At 43.6% G+C, this 21,242-nt stretch overlaps 1 protein-coding gene across 9 annotated transcripts in view; it reads right to left on the reverse strand.

The window, feature by feature from the left end:
* The window catches only part of ZCCHC10 (zinc finger CCHC-type containing 10), a 29,399-nt gene extending 8,525 nt beyond the window's left edge, over positions 1–20,874 (reverse strand). For 3 of the 9 annotated variants that reach the window (XM_054556510.2, XM_024247629.3, XM_024247630.3), the window contains exons 1-3: positions 20,745–20,874; positions 17,103–17,168; positions 1,178–1,339 (exon numbers count right to left, since the gene is read on the reverse strand). In XM_054556510.2, coding sequence (XP_054412485.1) covers positions 1,178–1,339; positions 17,103–17,168; positions 20,745–20,785 — 269 coding nt within the window. In that variant the 5' untranslated portion in view covers positions 20,786–20,874. Of the gene's footprint in view, positions 1–1,177; positions 1,340–17,072; positions 17,169–20,744 lie in introns of all 9 variants that reach the window. The other 6 variants (XM_054556509.2, XM_054556508.2, XM_054556513.2 and 3 more) reach the window with 2 other exon arrangements.
* Positions 20,875–21,242: the final 368 nt, after the last annotated feature.

Genomic DNA, 21,242 nt, shown 5'->3' on the forward strand with positions numbered 1-21,242 from the left:
CTGCACTCCAGCCTGGATGACACAGTGAGACCCTGTCTCAAAACAAACAAACAAACAAAACTATTATGACCATTCACTTTCTCAGCACAAACACCACTATTCTGAAAAACCGTCTACGTTTTTATACGTGAGGACAATACACTAAGGTATGTTAGAGATGGGTGAGAGGTATACCTTTCTTTTGTGAGATTAGAAAAGTGTTGTTGGAAAAGGGGAAGTAGAAAAGGAGACCAGTAGGCAAGTTCTCATCAGATTTGTTTTAAGGAAGAATTGTATATGAATGTTGATAATCTAGAAATTGGTTATCTATTTCTGCATAACTCTTGAAGAACTTTCACATCACAAATTGGAAGACTGTTGCCTTGAAAGTCTAAATATTTAAGACACTATTATACAGCTAACAGCCCTTAGGAAGATGCTTTTTTTTTTTTTTGAGACAGAGTCTTGCTCTGTTGCCCAGTCTGGAATGCAGTGGCACAATCTCAGCTCACCAAAACTTCCACCTCCCAGGTTCAAGTGATTCTCTTGCCTCAGCCTCCTGAGTAGCTGGGATTACAGGTACCTGCCACCATGCCCGGCTAATTTTTGTATTTTTAGTAGAGATGGGATTTCACCATGTTGGCCAGGTGTGGGCCTCCCAAAGTGTTGGGATTACAGGTGTGAGCCACCCCGACCAGCCAATTCTTCTTTTTATAAACATAAATCATAGCATATTATATATTCTGTTCTCTACCTTAATTAATATACCTGATACTTCTTGGATAGCTTTCCATGTCAGCTCATATAATCTATCTGTTAATTCAATTGTCATTTCATTGACAGTTGAGGCAAAAAAGCAAAATGATTAAGACCATGAATCTGGGGGACAGGCTGCATGATTTAACACTTACTTTTTCTTCTTACTAGCTGTATGACAATGAGTAAGTTATTCAACATCTCCTTGCTTTAGTTTCTTCATATGTAAAATGAAGACAATAATACTGCCTACCTTAATAGTGTAGATATCAGGTTTAAATAAGCTAATAAAGACCCTAGAATAGTACTTGGCACACAGTAGCATCCATTAAACATTAGTAACATTATAATTAAAATCTGGAGAACCACCATGAAACGTCTGGTCCTTAATTCTATATACACATTAAAAAAATACTCCTTTGGATACCACATGTAAACCTACCTTTGTTGTAATAATAATCTGTTTTCTTTTTCTTTTAAAGCTTTCTTTAGTTCTGCTGTCCTTGAGGGCCTATGTAGGTATTTTCTTTTTCCTGTGCATTCATAAGTCCAATGTCCAAATTCCAAGCATTTCTGACATCTTACATGTTGCTTATTTGCTTCACTACAGAAAAAAAATAGAATACAAGCCTTAAAATTCTGTCTTGTGACTTTCACCCTAAAAACTATAAAAAATATAAAGGATAAAATTATGTTTACTCTTACGGTCCAATTCATAAAAATCAACATTTTACCCTTTATGTTACGTGAGATTTAATACAACAAAGTATAGTAAGTGTAATGACATGGTTTGGCTGTGTCCCCATCTAAATCTCATCTTGAATTCCCACATGTTGTGGGAGAAACCTGGTGGGAGGTAACTTAATCATAGGGGCAAGTCTTTCCTGTGCTGTTCTTGTGATAGTGAATAAATCTCACAAGATCTGATGGTTTTAAAAATAGGAGTTTCCGGCCGGGCGTGGTGGCTCACACCTATAATCCCAGCACTTTAGGAGGCTGAAGCAGGCGGATTACGAGGTCAGGAGATTGAGACCATCCTGCCTAACGTGGTGAAACCCTATCTCCACTAAAAATACAAAAAAATTAGCCAAGCGTGATGGTGGGCGCCTGTAGTCCCAGCTACTCGGGAGGCTGAGGCAGGAGAATGGTATGAACCCGGGAGGCAGAGCTTGCAGTGAGCCAAGATTGCACCACTGTACTCCAGCCTGGGCAACAGAGCGAGACTCCGTCTCACACACACACACAAAAACACACAGGAGTTTCCCTGCACGGTCTCTCTCTCTTTTCCTGCTGCCGTCCATGTAAGACATGACTTGTTCCTCCTTGCCTTTTCCCATGATTGTGAGGCCTCCCCAGAGATGTTGAACTGTGATTCCAATAAACTTCTTTGTTTTGTAAATTGCCCAGCCTTGGGTATGTCTTTATCAGCAGCATGAAAATGGATTAATACATATAATAAATGGTTAAAAGCATAGACCTTGAAGTTAAGATACAGTTGAATTCAAATCTTGACTCCTCAATTCTGTTCCAGTTATGAGAGACTAGAGCATTCAGACTACCTTCCAGCTCAGAACTAGAAAAGACTGTCAAGACATTTTTAACAAGCTTCTTTAAGAATCAGAAAATCGGCTGGGTGTGGTGGCTCACACCTGTAATCCCAGCACTTTGGGAGGTCGAGGCAGGCGGATCACGAGGTCAGGAGATTGAAACCATCCTGGCTAACACGGTGAAACCCCATCTCTACTAAAAATACAAAAAATTAGCCGGGTGTGGTGGTGGGCGCCTGTAGTCCCAAGCTACTGGGGAGACTGAGGCAGGAGAACGGTGTGAACCCGGGAGGCAAAGCTTGCAGTGAGCTGAGATCGCGCCACTGCACTCCAGCATGGGTGACAGAGTAAGACTCTGTCTCAAAAAAAAAAAAAAAGAATCAGATAATCAGGCCGGGAGCAGTGGCTCACACCTGTAATCCCAGCACTTTGGGAGGCTGAGGCAGGTGGATCAGGAGGTCAGGAGTTCGAGACCAGCCTGGCCAACATGGTGAAACCCTGTCTCTACTAAAAATACAAAAATTAGCTGGGCGTGGTGGTGGGCACCTGTAATCCCAGCTACATGGGAGGCTGAGGCAGGAGAATCATTTGAACCTGGGAGGTGGAGGTTGCAGTGAGCCGAGATTGCACCATTGCACTCCAGCCTGGGCAACAGGGTGAGACTCCATCTCAAAAAAAAAAAAAAAAAAATCAGAGAATCAACAAGGGGGTCAAGCTGACCAGCTGAAATGGCTCAGGTTTGTAATCCCAGCATTTTGGGAGGCCACGGTGGAAAGACTGCTTGAGGCCAGGAATTTGAGACCAGCCAGGCAGGACAACACAGCAAGACTCAATCTCTACAACAAATTTTGAAAAATTAGCCAAGGCCAGGCCCGGTGGTTCACGCTTGTAATCCTAGCACTTTCGGGGGCCAAGGGAGGCAGACAACTTGAGCTCAGAAGTTTGAGACTAGCCTAGGCAACATGGTGAAACCCTGTCTCTAAAAAAAACTACAAAAATTAGCCGGGTGTGGTGGCAAACACCTGTAGTCCCAGCTACTTGGGAAGCTGAGATAGGAGGTGCACTTAAGCCCAGGAGTTCGAGGCTACAGTAAGCTATGATTGCGCCACTGCACTTCAACTTGGGTGACTCTCTTTTTTTTTATTTTTTATTTTAAAGATGAAGTCTCACCCTGTTGCCCAGGCTGGAGTGCAGTGGCACGATCTCGGCTCACCACAAGCCTCCCAGGTTCAAGCGATTCTCCTGCCTCAGCCTCCTGAGTAGTTGAGACTACAGGCAAGCACTATCACGCCCAGCTAATTTTTATATTTTTTGTAGAGGTGGGGTTTTGCCATGTTGGCCAGGCTGGTCTCAAACTCCTGGCCTCAAGTGATCCACCTACTTCCGCCTCCCAAAGTGCTGGGATTACAGGCATGAGCCACTGCACCTTGCCTGATTCTGTCTCTTAAAAAAAAAAGATGGCCAAGTGCGGTGGTGGCTCATTCCCATCATCCCAGCACTTTGTGGTCGCTTGAGGTCAGAAATTCGAGACCAGCGTGGCCAACATGGTGAAACCCGTCTCTACTAAAACAAAAATTGCCAGGCTTGGTGGCACACACCTGTAATCTCAGCTACTCAGGAAGCTGAGGCAGGAGAATCGTTTGAACTTAAGGAGGCGGAGGTTGCAGTGAGCTGAGATCATGCCACTGCATTCTGGCCTGGGTGACAGACTAAGACTCCGTCTCAAAAAAAAAAAAAAAAAGAATAATCAAAACAAGATATGGAAGAAGATAGAAATCCAGAATTAAGTCAACTTTTGTGCTGGGTGTGTCTGTCCATCGCAAGAGGGTAAGCATCACATATGACAAGCTAGGGAGATAAACTCTGTGTCAGAGTTAAGACGAAGGGCTATACCCTACAAATAAACCCAAGTTTTTACAAACTTCAGCCAACTTCTAGTTACCTAGAAGACTGAGAAAAATCCAGTCCCTGAAATTGGACTGAGATACAGCCAAGGAAGAAAAAGAAGTAAAAGAATTGAAAAGGAAGAAATAAACCTGTCATTTCTTATCGATAACATGTTAGGTACACTGTAAATCCTAATGAATCTACAGATAAAATATTTTGAAATAATTAGAATTAAGTGAGTTTAGCAAGGTTTTAAATTTGGGTCAGCAATTTTTTTTTTTTTTGGAGACGAAGTCTTGCTCTGTCACCCAGGCTAGAGTGTAGCGGCGCGATCTCGGCTTACTGCAACCTCTGCCCCCCAGGTTCAAGCAATTTTCCTGCCTCAGCTTCGGGAGTAGCTGGGACTACAGGCACACACCACCACACAAGGTTAATTTTTTTTATTTTAGTAGAGACGGGGTTTCACCGTGTTATCCTGGCTGGTCTCGAACGCCTAGGCTCAGGCAATCCACTTGCCTCAGCCTCCCAAAGTGCTAGGATTACAGGTGTGAGCCACCGTGTCCGGTACAAGTCAGCAAATTTTTCTGTAAAGGGTCAGGTAGTAAATATTACAGGCTTTGTGGAACAAGAGGCAAAACTGTGGATGTTATATAGGTACTCATATAACATGAGAGAAAACAAATTTCCATATTTTGTGGATGAAATGAAGGCTCATATATAAACAACATTCTTAGCTTATGAGCCTCCAAAAACAGGTAGCAGGCAGGATTCAGTGACCATGGTTTGTGGAACCTTATATTAGCTATAGAGACACCATATAAAGATGAATTGAGTTTCTATATAACAAAAACAGTTTTCGTATTTTGTTTGTAGAGATGAGGTCTCCTTATGTTGCCCAGGCTAGTTTCAAATTCTTGAGCTCAAGTGATCCTCGCACCTTGGCCTCCCAAAGTGCTGGGATTACAGGCGTGAATCACTGCACCCAGCCACAAAAACAGTTTAAAAGGAACTTTTTTTTTTTTTTGAGATGGAGTTTCACTCTTGTTGCCCAGGCTGGAGTGCAATGGCGCGATCTCAGGTCACTGCAACATCTACCTCTCAAATTCAAGCGATTCTCCTGCCTCAGCCTCCTGGGTAGCTGGGATTACAGGGGCACGCCACCACACCCAGCTAATTTTTTGTATTTTTAGTAGAGATGGGGTTTCACTATGTTGGTCAGGCTGAGCTCGAACTCCAGACCTCAAGTGATCCACCCGCCTTGGCCTCCCAAAGTGTTGGGATTACAGGTGTGAGCCACCGCACCTGGCTAAAAGGAATCTTTTAATTAAAATTTTTTTTTTTTTTTTTAGAGAAGAGGTCTCACTAAGTTGCCCAGGCTGGTCTTGAACTCCTGGGCTCAAGCAACCCTCCTGCTTTGGCCTCCCAGATTACAGACATGAGCCACTGCATAAGTGAACATTTTAAAAAGATAATATTTATAATAATCCTAAAAACTACCAAATACCTAGAAAACAGAGAAAAGAAGTGTGAGACTTTTATACCAAAACAAACCTTAGGCCAGGCGTGGTGGCTCACACCTGTAATCCCAACACTTTGGGAGGCCAAGGCAGGTGGATCACAAGGTCAGGAATTCAGGACAATCCTGGCCAAGATGATGAAACCCCATCTCTAATAAAAATACAAAAAAATTAGCTGCGTGCAGTGGTAAACACCTGTAATCCTAGCTACTCGGGAGGCTGAGGCAAGAGAATTGCTTGAACCTGGGCAGCAGAGGATGCAGTGAGCCAAGATCACACCACTGCACTCCAGCCTGGGCGATACAGTGAGACTCCATCTAAAAAAAAAAAAAAAAAAAAAAGTGACTGAGATAAATTAAATACCGATAAAAGTAGCTAAACAAATAGAGGGATATACCATGTTCATAGACTGGAAGGTTCAGTATTATAAAATGTCAATTCTCCCCAGATTCCTGTATAGATTCAAAGCAATTCCAATAAAAATCCCAAAAGTTTTTTTGGGTGCAGAACTTAACAAGCTCATTCTAAAATATGTACACAGCCAGGCTTGATGGCTCTCTCCTGTAATCCCAGCACTCTGGGAGGCCAAGGTAGGCAGATCATTTGAGGTCAGAAGTTCGAGACCAGCGTGGGCAACACGGTGAAAGCCCATCTCCACCAAAAATATTTTTTAAAACATTATCTGGTCATGGTGGCACACACCTGTAGTCCCCAGCTACTTGGGAGGCTGAGGCAGGAGAATTGCTCAAACCTGGGAGGCAGAGGTTGCAGTGAACCAAGATCGTGCCACTGCACCCTAGCCTGAGGGACAGAGTGAGGCTCCATTTCAAAAAAAAAAAAAAAAAAAAGAAAGAAAAAAAGAAAAAAGTGGGCCAGGCTCAGTGGCTCACGCCTGTAATCCCAGCACCTTGGAAGGTCGAGGCAGGCGAATCACCTGAGGCCAGGAGTTCAAGACCAGCCTGGCCAACACAGTGAAACCCCATCTCTACTAAAAATATAAAAATTAGCCGGGTGTGATGGTGCATGCCTGTAATCCCAGCTACTTGAGAGGCTGAGGCAGGAGAATTTCTTGAACTCAGGAGGCAGAGGTTGCAGTGAGCCAAGATCACACGAATGCACTCCAGCCTAGGCAACAGAGTGAGACTCCATCTCAAAAAAAAAAAAGCGTACAGAAATTCAAAAGGCCAGTAACAGACAAAATGCCCTTGTAAAAGAACAAGTAGGGAAGATTTTAATTAAAAAAAAAAGATGGATAACAGAAAAATAAGATGAAGTAGAATATGAAAAGATAGTACAAAAATGGGACTAGGGGCCGGTCACAGTGGCTCACGCCTATAATCCCAGTACTTTGGGAGGCCAAGGTGGGTAGATCACTTGAGGTCAGGAGTCCAAGACCAGCCTGGCCAACATGGTGAAACCTCGTTTCTATTAAAAGTACAAAAAATAGGCCGGGTGTGGTGGCTCACGCCTGTAATCCCAGCACTTTGGGAGGCTGAGGCAAGCGGATTACAAGGTCAGGAGATGGAGACCATCCTGGCTAACACGGTGAAACCCCGTCTCTACTAAAAATACAAAAAAATTAGCTGGGAGCGGTGGCAGGTGCCTGTAGTCCCCAGGAGGCTGAAGCAGGACAATGGCGTGAACCCGGGAGGTGGAGCTTGCAGTGAGCCCAGATGGCGCCACTGCACTCCAGCCTGGGTGACAGAGCGAGACTCCGTCTCAAAAAAATAAATACATAAAAAATAATAATAAATAAATAAAAATACAAATACAAAAAATTAGCTGGGCGTGGCAACGCACACCTGTGGTCCCAGCTACTTGGGAGGCTGAGACAGGAGAATTGCTTGAACCCGAAAGGCACAGATTGCAGTGAGCCGAGATAGCACCGCTGCACTCCAACCTGGGCGACAGAGTGAGACTCCATCTCCAAGAAAAAAAAAAGAAGGGACTAGGAAACACAAATTAACAATAAACATATGAAAAACTATTCATTAGTAATCAAAGAAAAGCAAATTAAAACCCCAACAAAACCACTACATACATACCTCCCAGAAAGACTAAAAATAAAAACTGGTAATAGCAAATGTTAGCAAAGATATGTAGCAAAAGAGGCCAGGCTCACACCTGTAATCCCAGCACTTTGGAAGGCCGAGGCGGGCAGATCACGAGGTCAGGAGTTCGAGACCAGCCTGGACAACATAGTGAAACCTCGTCTCTACTAAAAATACAAAAATTAGCTGGGCATGGTGGTGCGCGCCTGTAGTCCCCCCTACTCAGGAGGCTGAGGCAGGAGAATCGCTTGAACCCAGGTGGCGGATGCTGTGGTCAGCCAAGATTGCGCCACTGCATTCCAGCCTGGGCAACAAAGCAAGACTCCATCTTAAAAAAACATATATATATATGTAGGAAAAGAAACATCCATCCACTATTGATAAGAATACAAATTGGTACAACTATTTAGGAAAAAAAAAAAAAGCCTCAAAAACAACCATTTACTATAGTTGAAAAGATATGCTTACTCTATGGCCCAGCAATTCTACTTGTATGCAATAGAAATCCATGCACAAGTATACCAAAAAATATTTACATATTGCTTTTCCTATTATAGCTTTTAAAAATTTTCAGTCACAACCTTACAGAAAAGTTCTCTGTTTCAAATAATTATTTTTCTTGAATCATTTGTAAGCTACCCACTTGATTCCTCATCAACCCAGAATATTTTCCTGCATATTTTCTGTGAACTAGAACCTTCTCCTATATGTCAATCAAAATCAAGAAATTAATGTTGATACATTCCTACTATTCTTTTTTTTTTTTTTTTTTTGAGACGGAGTTTTGCTCTTGTTGCCCAGGCTGGAGTGCAATGGCACGACTTCAGCTCACTACAACCTCCGCCTCCCACGTTCAAGCAATTCTCCTGCCTCAGCCTCCCCAGTAGCTGGGATTACAGGCATGTGCCACCACGCCTGGCTAATTTTTTTTGCATTTTTAGTAGAAGGGGGTTTCTCCATGTTGGTCAGGCTGGTCTTGAACTCCTGACCTCAGATGATCCGCCCACCCCGGCCTCCCAAAGTGCTGGGATTACAGGCGTGAGCCACCATGCCCAGCCCTATTTATTCTTTAGACCACATTTAAGTTGCATCAAATGTCTTAATGTCCCGTATAGCAAATTCAGTTCAGCACCACAGTTGCCCTTGTCACATTTCTTTAGTCTCCTTCAGTAGGGAAGAGTTCCTCAGTCACGTCTTGCTTTTCATGATCTTGACACTTTTAGAAAATTACAAGCCAGGTATCTTCACAGTGTGCTTCAATTTGAGTTGGAAAATTTGCTTCCAAGCCCACTCATGTGGCTATTTGCAGAAGGCTTTTTAGTTCCTGCCATGTTGGCCTTTCCACAGTGCTACTTACAACACAGCTTTGCCCAGAGTGAATGACCAAGACCATCGGTTTTGCTGTATTCGACTGATCACACAGACCAACCATGGTATAATGCGTTATTACACAAGGGTGTACCAGGGGACAGAGATCATCATAGTCCATCTTAGAGGCTGGCTATCACATCTGATATCTCTGAGTATCTTTGGCAGGAATAAAACAGAAGTGATGCTGTGTACTTCTCATTATATCCTATCAGGTTAACATAAGATTTCAATTTGTCTTATTACTGATGATGTTCACTTTGATCCCTTGATTAAGGAGTGTCTACCAGACTTCGCCACTGTTAGTTTTTTTTTTTTTTTTTTGAGACTAAGTCTTGCTCTGTCACCCAGGCTGGAGTGCAGTGGCATGATCTCAGCTCACTGCAGCCTCTGCCTCCTGGGCTCAAGAAATTCTCCTGCCTCAGCCTACTGAGTAGCTGGGATTATAGGTGCGCACCACCACACTCAGCTAATTTTTGTATTTTTAGCAGATACGGGGTTTCACCATGTTGGCCAGGATGGTCTCGAACTCCTAACCTCAAGTGATCTGGCTGACTTGGCCTCCCAAAGTGCTGGGATTACAGGCAGAAGCCACCGCGTTTGGCCTGTAAAGTTACTTTTCATCCTTCTGTAATTGTGGCAGTTTTAAAATATGTTCACAAATTTTGTGGAATTGTAATTCCCCTCTCCTTGGGTGTGGCTTGGACTTCACAACTTGCTTCCAACTAACAGAATGAAGCAAGGTGAGGGAGTGTGACTTTGAAGACTAGGTCAAGTAGCTGCCATGTTATGAAGATACTCAAGCAGCCTCCACAATGACCCATGTGGCAAGGAACCTTACCCTGCTGTCAATAGCCGTGTAAGTGAACCATCTTGGAAGCAGATTCCCAGTTCTGGTCAAGCCTTCAGATAACTGCTGCCCCTGCCAACATCCTGATCACAACCACATGGGAAAGCCTGAGTCAGAACCACTCGCCTAGGTCACTCCTCAATTCCTGACCCAGGGAAACTGTGAATTAATATTTATTGTTATAAGCCACTAAATTTTAGGAGTAATCTGTTACACAGCAATTGATAACTAATAATTATTTTGTGGGCTAATACTTGAAAGTCCATAAATATCCTACTCCTCATTAAATATTTAGTTCCTTTATTCATGAGTGTGGATTAATATTTTTCCATTTTATTCAATGGGTTATAATCCATCACCATCTTTTAGTCTGAGGCTCAAATTGTCACAGTTTTGGTCAGTGGGAGCCCCTTCAAGCTGGATTCTGTGTTCTTTTGACATGGCTCCTTTATTATTTGGGTATTTCCTTGATTTCTGGTACAAAAACAAAAAAATACAGGCTCAGTTTGTATTTTCCCTGCTCCAGCCTGAAACCAGCCATTTCTCCAAGGTGATCTGATAATGTTTGGAGCCAACATGTGCTTGCTGTTACTGCGATATTGCTGCTCCTAGTTAGTGTCAGTGGACAGAGCTAGGGAACACACATGCCTACTCACCTGTCAAATATACATACTTACATCTATATTTAATATTTTGAAAACCATGATTTCACACTGATAATTTTAATTCTAACCCAATTTCACAGATTTTTAAAATTTTCCTCCGCTTGATCTTAGCCAAAAAGCCGAGAAGCAATTATTATTTATTTTTCTCTCTTTTTTTTTCTGAGACGGAGTTTCGCGCCTGTGCCCAGGCTGGAGTGCAATGACGCAATCTTGGCTCACTGCAACCTCCACCTCCTGGGTTCAATCAATTCTCTTGCCTCAGCCTCCCAAGTAGCTGGGATTATAGGTGCCTGCCACCACACCCGGCTAATTTTTGTATTTTTAGTAGAGGTGGGGTTTCACCACATTGGCCAGGCTGGTCTTGAACTCCTGACCTCAGGTGATCTGCCCGCCTCTGCCTCCCAAAGTGCTGGGATTATAGGTGTGACCCACCGTGCCCAGCTATTTTTCTCTTCTATACTTCCTTCTTCAGGAAGAAACCTGGCTCCCACTATCCTTAATAGATTACTTATTTGGTCAATTCCCCTTATATAACCAATTGTCCATTGTTGCCACTGCTGCCTCCTCCCCCATATCCTCTTAACTTCGCTTGCAATCCTGCCCTGCACCCCCACCCACGAATCCCATTGCCAGGCGGGCCCCCCAGACACATTTCTCTTTATACTCGGGCTCTGGTACCCTATACCAAATTATACCCACTCACATACCCTGTGTGGATGTTCTCTCCATGAGGAGACAACTTTTGTTAAACTGCCTCATGTGGACACCTTTGACCCAGCTTGGGATCTGACACCCTGCATTGGACTTCCCCACTACTGGATGACCTCTGCAACCTGCTGACATCACAAGCCAGTTCAAGCTCCTCTGTAGGTGCTCTGACCCCACATTCAGCTCTAATATTTCAAAGCCAAGTTGACCCTCTGCATAGACACCTAGTGTGCTCTATTCTACCCAATACCTTTAGGATTGTATTGTTCAGGAAGCGAAGAGGAAGAACTATAAAAATGTCCATAGCATGATTTTTTTTCATTTTTGAGACAGTGTCTCACTCTGCTGCCCAGACTGGAGTGCGATGGTGTGATCATGGCTCACTGCAACCTCAATCTCCTGAGCTCAAGCCATCCTTCCACCTCAGCCTCTCAAGTAGCTGGGACCACAGGTGTGCACCACCACACATGGCTAATATTTTTAGTTTTTGTAGAGATAGGGTCTCACTATGTTTCCTAGGCTGGTTTCAAACTCCTGGCCTCAAGCAATCTGCCCACCTCAGCATCCCAAAGTGCTGGGATTGTAGGCATGAGCCACTGTGCTTGGCAGCATGATTTGCAGTATCCTCAAAATTGGAAATAATATGAAAGTAAAACAGAAGTTTGTGGTACAGAATACAGAGGAATACTTCACGGTAATGACAAAGAATAAATTACAGCTTCATTTAACATAATATATAAGATAGACTCAAAATAATTCAAATTGAACGATTCTACACAAAGTTTAGAGATAGCCAGGTGTGGTAGCTCACTCCTGTAATCCCAACACTTTAGGAGGCCAGGTGGGTGGATCACTTGAAGCCAGGAGTTCGAGACTAGCCTGGCCAACATGGCAAAACTCTGTCTCTACTAAATATACAAAAAATTGGCTGGGTGTCGTGGCACATGCCTGTAGTCCCAACTGCTTGGGAGGCTGAGGCCTATGAATCGCTTGAAACCAGGAGGCAGAGGTTGCAGTGAGCCGAGATCGCACCACAGCACTCCAGTCTGGGCAACAAAGTGAGAATCTGTCTCAAAAAAAAAAAATACAAAATTAAACTCTAGTGCACAGATAGTAAATAAACCAAGGCCAGGTGTGTTCGTTCACACCTGTAATCCCAGCACTTCTTTAAAGTTTTAAAGAAATCTTTACTCTTTCACTACATAGCTATATGATCTTCAGCAAGCTGATTTTTTTTTTTTTTTTTAATTACAATAGAGACAAGGTCTCACTATGTTGCCCAATCAGGTCTCAAACTCCTGGGCTGAAGCAATCCTCCCTCCTTGGCCTCTCTCTTTTTTTTTGAGACAGAGCCTTCCTCTGTCGTCCAGGCTGGAGCACAGTGGCACAATTTCGGTTCACTGCAACCTCCGTCTCCCAGGTTCAAACGATTCTCGTGCCTCAGCCTCCCAAGTAGCTAGGACTACAGGGTGTGCCACCCTGCCCTGCTAATTTTTGTAGTTTTAGTAGAGACAGGGTTTCGTCATGTTAACCAGGCTAGTCTTGAACTCCTGACCTCAGGTGATCTTTGGCCTCAGCCCACCTTGGCCTCCCAAAGTGCTGGGATTACAGGCGTGAGCCACTGCATCCAGCCCGCACTGCATTTTTATGGGCAAGAATCTTCTGCAATACTGTAAGTTTCCTATGACTTAAAGATTTGAGAAACAGTGCAAAGACAATGAAAGAAGCAGGCCCTCATAGAGTCACATAGCCAGGAAGGCTGGACTAGACAGAGCACTCAGTAATCATCTTTTCTTTCTGTCCATTTCAAAGCCTTTCACGATTTTTCCTAAAAATGAAAATATGTGAGGGTGTTGGGGGTGGGGGTCCATAGTCTTCTTTTCCAAGCTTATAGGTTGTTTTCTCCATATTGAGAAACTGATAGCTTGGGACCCTAGTCATTAAAAATATCCACCAGACATTCTGGAGTTTGTTTTTTATTGTTATAAATACGACATTCACAAATATCATCTAAAGCTCAGGTATGAGGCTGGACACAGTGGCTCACGCCTATAATCCTGGCACTTTGAGAGGCCAAGGCAGGATCACCCGAGCTCAGGAGTTTGAGACCAGCCTGGGCAACACTGTCTCTAAAAAAAAAAAAAGAGAGAGAGAGAAAACAAATGAAGCCCAGGTATGATTAACATATTTTATATGTATGTTTTAAACACTCACAACTCACAAATCACCCCTAAAAATACTAATTTTCCATAAAGATTGCTGAGTTAGACAAACATAATTTCAAAACAAACAAGATTACCATTTCTTTCTACCCAAATGAATTATCTATTCAAACAATATTTCATTTCTATTTGCTAAGGTAAGGCTGAGGGATGTATTTTAACGGTACAGGCTTTTTTACGTGAAATGACGTTCTTTGGTACCAAAAATACTAGGACACACTTGCCATATTGGCAAAGTTGTTTTTTTAATGCCTATTGTTGGCAAAAGCAGGGAATAGCCACTCTGTAAATGGACACTACTGGAGAGAATGTAAAGTGGCACAAATTTTTCAAAGGGCAACTTGTTAATATGCAACAAAAAAATTTTAAATGTGCATACCAGCTGGGTGCAGTGACTCACACCTGTAATCCCAGCACTTTGGGAGGCCAAGGCGGGTGGATCACTTCAGGTCAGAAGTTCAAGACCAGCCTGGCCAACACGGTAAAACCCTATCTCTACTAAAAATAAAAAAATTAGCTGCGTGGGGTGGTGCATCTGTAGTCCTAGCTACTCGGGAGGCTGAGACAGGAGAATTGCTTGAATCCCAGAGGCAGAGGTTGCAGTGAGCTGAAATCGTGCCTCTGTACTCTAGCCTGGGTGACACAGTGAGACTCCATCTCAAAAAAAAAAAAAAAAAAGTACATACCAAAAAGAGAACATAAAAGATGACCATTTATCTAGAAAATACCTAAGAATCCAAACAATAGAGCAACTAGGCCAGGCACAGTGGCTCATGCCTATAATCCCGGCATTTTGGGAAACAGAGGTGGGAGGATCATTTGAGCCCAGGAGTTCAAGACAAGCCTGGGCAACATAGAGACACCCTGCCTGTACAAAAAATAAAATTGTGGCCAGGAGCGGTGGTTCACACTTGTAATATCCCAGCACTTTGGAAGGCCAAGGCAGATCACTTGATACTAGGAGTTCAAGACCAGCCTGGCCAATACAGTGAAACCCCGACTCTACTGAAAATACAAAAATTAGCCTGTAATCCCAGCTACTTGGGAGGCTGAAGCATGAGAATCACTTGAGCCTGGGAGGCAGAGGCTGCAAGGAACCGAGATCGCGCCACTGTACTCCAGCCTGGGCCACAGAGCAAGACTCTGTCTCAAAAAAATATAAATAAAAAAATAAAATAAAATTGCTGAATGTAGTGGGTTGCAGCTGTAGTCTCAGTTACTCCGGAGGCTGTGGTGGGAGAATCATTTGAGCCAGGAGTTCAAGGCTGCAATGAGATATGATCATACAACTACACGCCAGCCTGTGTGACAGAGCAAAAGCCTGTCTCTTAAAAAAAAAAAAAAAAAAAAAGCTATTAGAACTAATAAATTAGTAAGGTCAGAGGACATAAGATCATTAGACACAAGACTACCAGCAACAACTGAAACTAAAAATTTTTTTTTTTTGAGACGGAGTCTCACTCTGTCACCCAGGCTGGAGTGCAGTGGTGCAATACTGGCTCACTGCAAGCTCTGTCTCCCGGGTTCATGCCATTCTCCCACCTCAGCCTCCCGAGTAGCTGGGACTACAAGGGCCCGCCACCACGCACGGCTAATTTTTTGTATTTATTTATTTATTTTTTCTGAGACAAGTCTCGCTCTGTCGTCCAGGCTGGAGTACAGTGGCGCAATCTCGGCTCACTGCAAGCTCCGCCTCCCGGGTTCACGCAACTCTCCTGCCTCAGCCTACTGAGTAGCTGGGACTACAGGCACCTGCCACTACGCCCGGCTAATTTTTTGTATTTTTAGTAGAGACAGGGTTTCACCGTGTTAGCCAGGATGGTCTCAATCTCCTGACCTCCTGATCCGCCCACCTCGGCCTCCCAAAGTGCTGGATTACAGGCATAAGCCACCGCGCCCGGCCTAATTTTTTGTATTTTTAGTAGAGACGGGGTTTCACCGTGTTAGCCAGGATGGTCTTGATCTCTTGACCTTGTGATCCGCCTGCCTCAGCCTCCCAAAGTGCTGGGATTACAGGCGTGAGTTACCGCACCAGGCCTTTTGAAACTAAAATTTTTAAAAAACACTATTACAATACTTAGGGGCAAATCTGACAAAAGACGTACAAGACCTTTGAAAACTACAAAACACTGCTAAGAGAAATTAAAGATGACCTAAATAAATGGCGAGATATACATAAGCACGGATCAGAAAACTCAATGCTGTTAGGATGTCAATTCTCCATAGGTTGATCTGTACACTCAATGCAATCCCAGCTGAAATTGCAGCAGCTTTTGGTAAGCTAATTCTAAAATTTATCTGAAAATACAATCTAAAATAGTCAAAATAACTCTGAAAAAGAGCAAAATCAGAGGGCTAACGTGGTTTCAAGACTTATTATGAAGCTACAGTAATCATGACACTACCATAGACTTTATAAATACTGTACATTAATTAGGCTGCCCTAAATTTATACATTTTTTAAATTTCAATAATAAATTAATCTTAGCTTACTACAATTTTACTTTATAACTTTTTTTTTTTGAAACAGAGTCTTGCTCTGTCACCCAGGCTGGAGTGCAATGGTGTGATCTCGGCTCACTGAAACCTCCGCCTCCCAGGTTATAGTGATTCTCCTGCCTCAGCCTCCCAAGTAGCTGGAATTACAGGTGCCCGCCATGACACCTGGCTAATTTTTTGTATTTTTAGTAGATATGGGGTTTCACCATATTGGTCAAGCTGGTCTTGAACTCTGGACCTCAGGTCATCCACCCACCATGGGCCACCCAAAGTGCTGGGATTACAGGCGTGAGCCACCGCACCCAGCCTACTTTATAACTTATAAATGTTTAAAACTTTTTGACTCTTTTGTAATAATCATTAACACACAAACACATTTATAGCTGTATAAAATTTTTTTCTTTCTTTATATCTTCATTCTATAAGCTGTTTTCTATTAAAATTTATTTTTGTTTTTAAACTTTTTTGTTAAAAACTAAGACACACACACATTAGCCTAGGTCTACACAGGGTCAGGATCATCAAGATGTCACTAGGCAACAGAAATTTTTTTAGCTCCATTATAATCTTATGGGACAACCATAGAATTAATATATGGGATGTTATGTGGTACATGACAATATAGAGAGAGATCCAGTTATGGCCTGCATGGTTTGGTATTGTTCAACTTTTTTTTTTTTTTTTTGAGACGGACTCTCGGTCTGTCACCAGGCTGGACTGCAGTGGCGAGATCTCGGCTCACTGCAACCTCCGTCTCCCGGGTTCAAGCAATTCTCCTGCCTAGCCTCCCAAGTAGTTGGGACTACAGGTGCATGCCACCACACCCAGCTAATTTCTGTAATTTTTGTAGAGATGAGGTTTCAACATGTTGGCCAGGATGGTCTCGATCTCTTGACCTTGTGATCCACCCGCCTTAGCCTCCCAAAGTGCTGGGATTACAGGCATGAGCCACCACGCCCCAGCCTTGTTCAACATTTTTATAAATGCCTTGTATGAGGACACAAATGTACATATTTATCAAACCTGCAGTTGACACAAAGCTGAGAGGGATACCTAATAACGATGGATGGCTGAATCAGGATCCAAAAGGTCTTGACAGGCTGCAACTCTGTGTCGAATCTAACAAGATGAAATTTAACAAGGACAAAGTAAGTCTGACACTTAAGTCCAGAAAATCAATACAAGGCAGGGGAGGTCTGACTTGATGACAATTCAGGTAGAAAACAGGGTTTTTTAACTGACTGAAATCATAGCAAGGGTGAAAAACAAGTGAGTAAGAAAGAAGTGGGGTTTAACTTTATAAATATTTTTTTTTTTCAGCTCAACATAAACTTTTAGATAGATTTGAAAAACACAACAGGCCACTTCAGGAGGTAAGTACACATTACTGGAAGTCTTCAAGCCAAGTTTGATGACGACTCTGGATGTTAAAGAGGGAGTAGTGGAATCTCATATAAGGTTTAATAGAAGAAATGACCCCAAATAGTGCCTAGACTCCATAATTTACTTAATATAGGTAGATGTAAGTACAGTTTACAAGGTAAAAATAATTAAATCAATTATTTCATTCCAACTTATTTAGTAGACTGACTAGTTAAGTCTCTGAAAGATCTACTGAATGAGGAGTTCGTATTTAGGCTTTTTTCCCCATTTTCTTCTATTAGTCCAAAGACCTTTTTTTTTTTTTTTTTTTTTTAAGAACGATAAGGCCAGGCGTGGTGGCTCACACCTGTAATCCCAGCACTTTGGGAGGCTGAAGTGGGCAGATTACCTGAGGTCAGAAGTTCGAGACCAGCCTGACCAACATGGAGAAACCCCGTCTCTACTAAAAATGCAAAATTAGCCAGGCGAGTGGCACATGCCTGTAATCCCAGCTAAAGGAGGCTGAGGCAGGAGAATCACTTGAACCTGGGAGGTGGAGGTTGTGGCGAGCCAAGATCACGCCACTGCACTCCAACCTGGGCAACAAGAGCAAAACTCCATCTCAAAAAAAAAAAAAAAAAAAAAAATTGATGATAGTACTTTCTCATTACTAACTTAAAAACTATTTTAAATGTGTTGTTATGGAAGTAACATATGCTCCTTGTAAATAAAATTAAACCTTTTTGATGAATATAAAATGAAAAGTAAAGGCTCCTCTCCTGCTTTCCCCCCAAATTCTCTTGGACTTCGCAAGCCTCTAAAGGCCCTCCTTTGCTGAATCCCTTGGAGACTTACACTCTGTATACCACAACAGTTTTTATAATATGCCACGTTTGCTTCCCAACAAGACCGGAAGCTCCTTAAAGGTAAGATTTGTCTTTTACAAATCATGTAACTCATGTACCAAATACAGACACATTGTAGATATAAAAATTTGTTTAACTTTTGATACTTCTGAAACAAGAAATAGCAGTATTATTCAGATGCTAAGTCTTATTTTCACTTCATATTTAAAGTGGACATTGGTTTTGCCAATCCTGCATTCATTTACCTCCTCTGACCTATCCACCCTGGTCATCATTGGCTTATGGTCATCCATTCAATTGTACTGAAAGGAGAATAAGATCTCTAAATCAATCAGAGCTTCACAATCCCACAGGCATGGTTTAGCACTGGGCATGTAATCCAATCTAGACCAAAGAACTGCAATCAACTTGAAGCTGAGAGAATATATAGGACCCTGGATACTGCAGCCATCTTGGGTGCAAAGAATAAAGCCTATCCAAATATGGAGCCAACAACGAAAGAGCAAGCGTGAGAGACAGACAGGGAGAAATGGGACCCTGGTGACATCATTTAGCACTCCCTTTAAGTATTATCATCCCATTTTTGATCTCAGAATTGTCTGACTTAATGGTGGCTCATGCCTGTAATCCCAGCACTTTGGGAGGCTAAGATGGGCGGATCACTTGAGATCAGGAGTTCAAGACCAGCCTGACCAACATGGTGAAACCCCATCTCTACTAAAAATACAAAAATTAGCAGGGCATGGTGACGGACACCTGTAGTCCCAGCTAGTCGGGAGACTGAGGCAGGAGAATCATTTGAACCAGGGAGGCAGAGGTTGCCGTGAGCCAAGATCCCACCACTGCATTCCAGCCTGGGCAACAGAGTGAGACTCCGTCTAAACAAAAAAACAAAAAAAAAACTGTCTGGCTTCGAGCCTTCTTCCTTCACCAAGCTTACTACTCTAACTCCCTAAGTCTGTCTGTACATTTGAGGAACTCTTCTTATCAGGCCTGAAACGGTAGATGGAAAGGAGAAGAGAAAGGGATTATTTGAATTAAAAATATATAAAAAGATATACAGATAAACACACATATATACTAGCAGACTTTGAGCTACATATAGACATGAAAATGGAGATGGCATGAAATATTTATGAAAAAGAGGCAGATGTCTGGATGTGCAAAGGCTGTTGGAAAAAAAAGCTTTAGAAGAAAGGGGTTGCCGCGCACGGTGGCTCACACCTGTAATCCCAGCACTTTGGGAGGCCGAGGCAGGCGGATCACGAGGTCAGGAGATCGAGACCATCCTGGCTAACACGGTGAAACCCCATCTCTACTAAAAACACAAAAAATCAGCCGGGCGTGGTGGCGGGCGCCTGTAGTCCCAGCTATTCGGGAGGCTGAGGCAAGGAATGGCATGAACCCGAGGGGCCGAGCTTGCAGTGAGCCGAGATTGCGCCACTGCACTCCAGCCTGGGAGACAGAGCAAGACTCCGCCTCAAAAAAAAAGAAAAAAGAAAGAAAGGGGCATCTGGGGTGACCCTTGCATTATTTGTCAGCTATGAATCTCTTCTGCCACTCTCTCTTGTTCATTAGGCGTAATGGCCATCTTTCAGTTCTCTAAAAAGTAAGTTTCAGGTTCAAAGCAATTATGCCACTATCCAGATGCTCTCTCAAAATCCTTGTATGACTGTTCCTTTTTCACCCTTTAAATCTCTGTTCAAATTCCACCTCTTCAGAGATGGCTTTCCAGTCCAACCAACCTAAAGTGGGCCTTTCCCTCTTTCCATCACAACAGCTTATTTCCTTGAAAGCTGTTATCACCAGCTGTATTTACAATTTGTGGTTTATCGACTGTTTCCATCACTAGAATGTAAGCTCTCTGAAAGCAAGGATTTTGTCTTCAACACCTCTTTTTATTTATACCCAATGTCTGGCACAGAACGGTAGGAACTAAATAAATTAATATTTATTGAAAGAGAGAATGAGTAGCAAAAGGTGATAAGATAGCCTGGGAAAGCAATCGGCATTGTAGGCAGGGTGTTCCTAGGGAAGGCGCTGGAATAAGGAAGTAGGAAAAGGCAGCTGGGCTGGACGCTGAATAGGAAACTGAAGGTTTACGTCGGCTGGAATAAAGGTGTCGGACCGTGGCTTCAGGGCTCCCCTGTCCACGCGTGGGGTTGGCGGAGGGGCATAAATCACTGAGTGACCAACTGTGGGCGTTCCCTTCAGAGAAACCAAACGCGACAGTTGTCTTCAAACCCCGCTCTGTCCCGTGCCGCAGACTTTACGCGGCTGTCTTCCGCGAAATCGCTAACCCACGGTCACCAGACTTATCGCCCGGGCCCGAGCCCCTCGGGAGCCAGAAGAGGGTTTGAGAAACGGACATTCTCCGCCGGTCCCAATAGGGGTCAGACACCAGCCCGTTGACGCGCGTTTCCCCGCTCCCAGCCCTCCAGTGGGCCCGAACCGGATCCTTACTTACGCTTGTCTCCGGGCTATCAGCCGATGCATGGGAGTCGCCATCTTAGCGCGGTCAAAGCCGGCCGCGCAGGGTTTTGGGAAACTCCTCGGAAGGGCGGGGCTTCCAACCGGGAGGCCGTAGACGTAGGCGGGGCCAGACAGGCCTCTAAGGGGATCTGGGGCAGCCTCCGCGGCAGTATCTTAGTGCCGGCTGGTGGGTTGGAAGGGGAGGGGCTGGAGGGGAGGGGCTGGAGGGGCTGGAGGATCGGGACTGGAGGGGCTGGTGGGTCGGGACGGGAGGGGCTGGTGGGTCGGGAGGGGCCGATGTCTCCAGTGTGGGTCTCGGGTTCTCGGGCCGAACAGGGTTTCAAAGGATGATTACAGGCAAGAACATTATCTGTGGAAAATGAGGACAACATTCTCGAACGAGGGATACACATACAAAGACAAAGAATGAAACTGTGGTGTTCAGAAAACTAGAAGTAGTCTGGAGAATAGAAAGGAATTAGTTGACCAGGAT

This window comes from Pongo abelii, chromosome 4 (genome assembly GCF_028885655.2).
Source record: "Pongo abelii isolate AG06213 chromosome 4, NHGRI_mPonAbe1-v2.0_pri, whole genome shotgun sequence".
Classification (NCBI taxonomy): Eukaryota; Metazoa; Chordata; class Mammalia; order Primates; family Hominidae; genus Pongo; species Pongo abelii.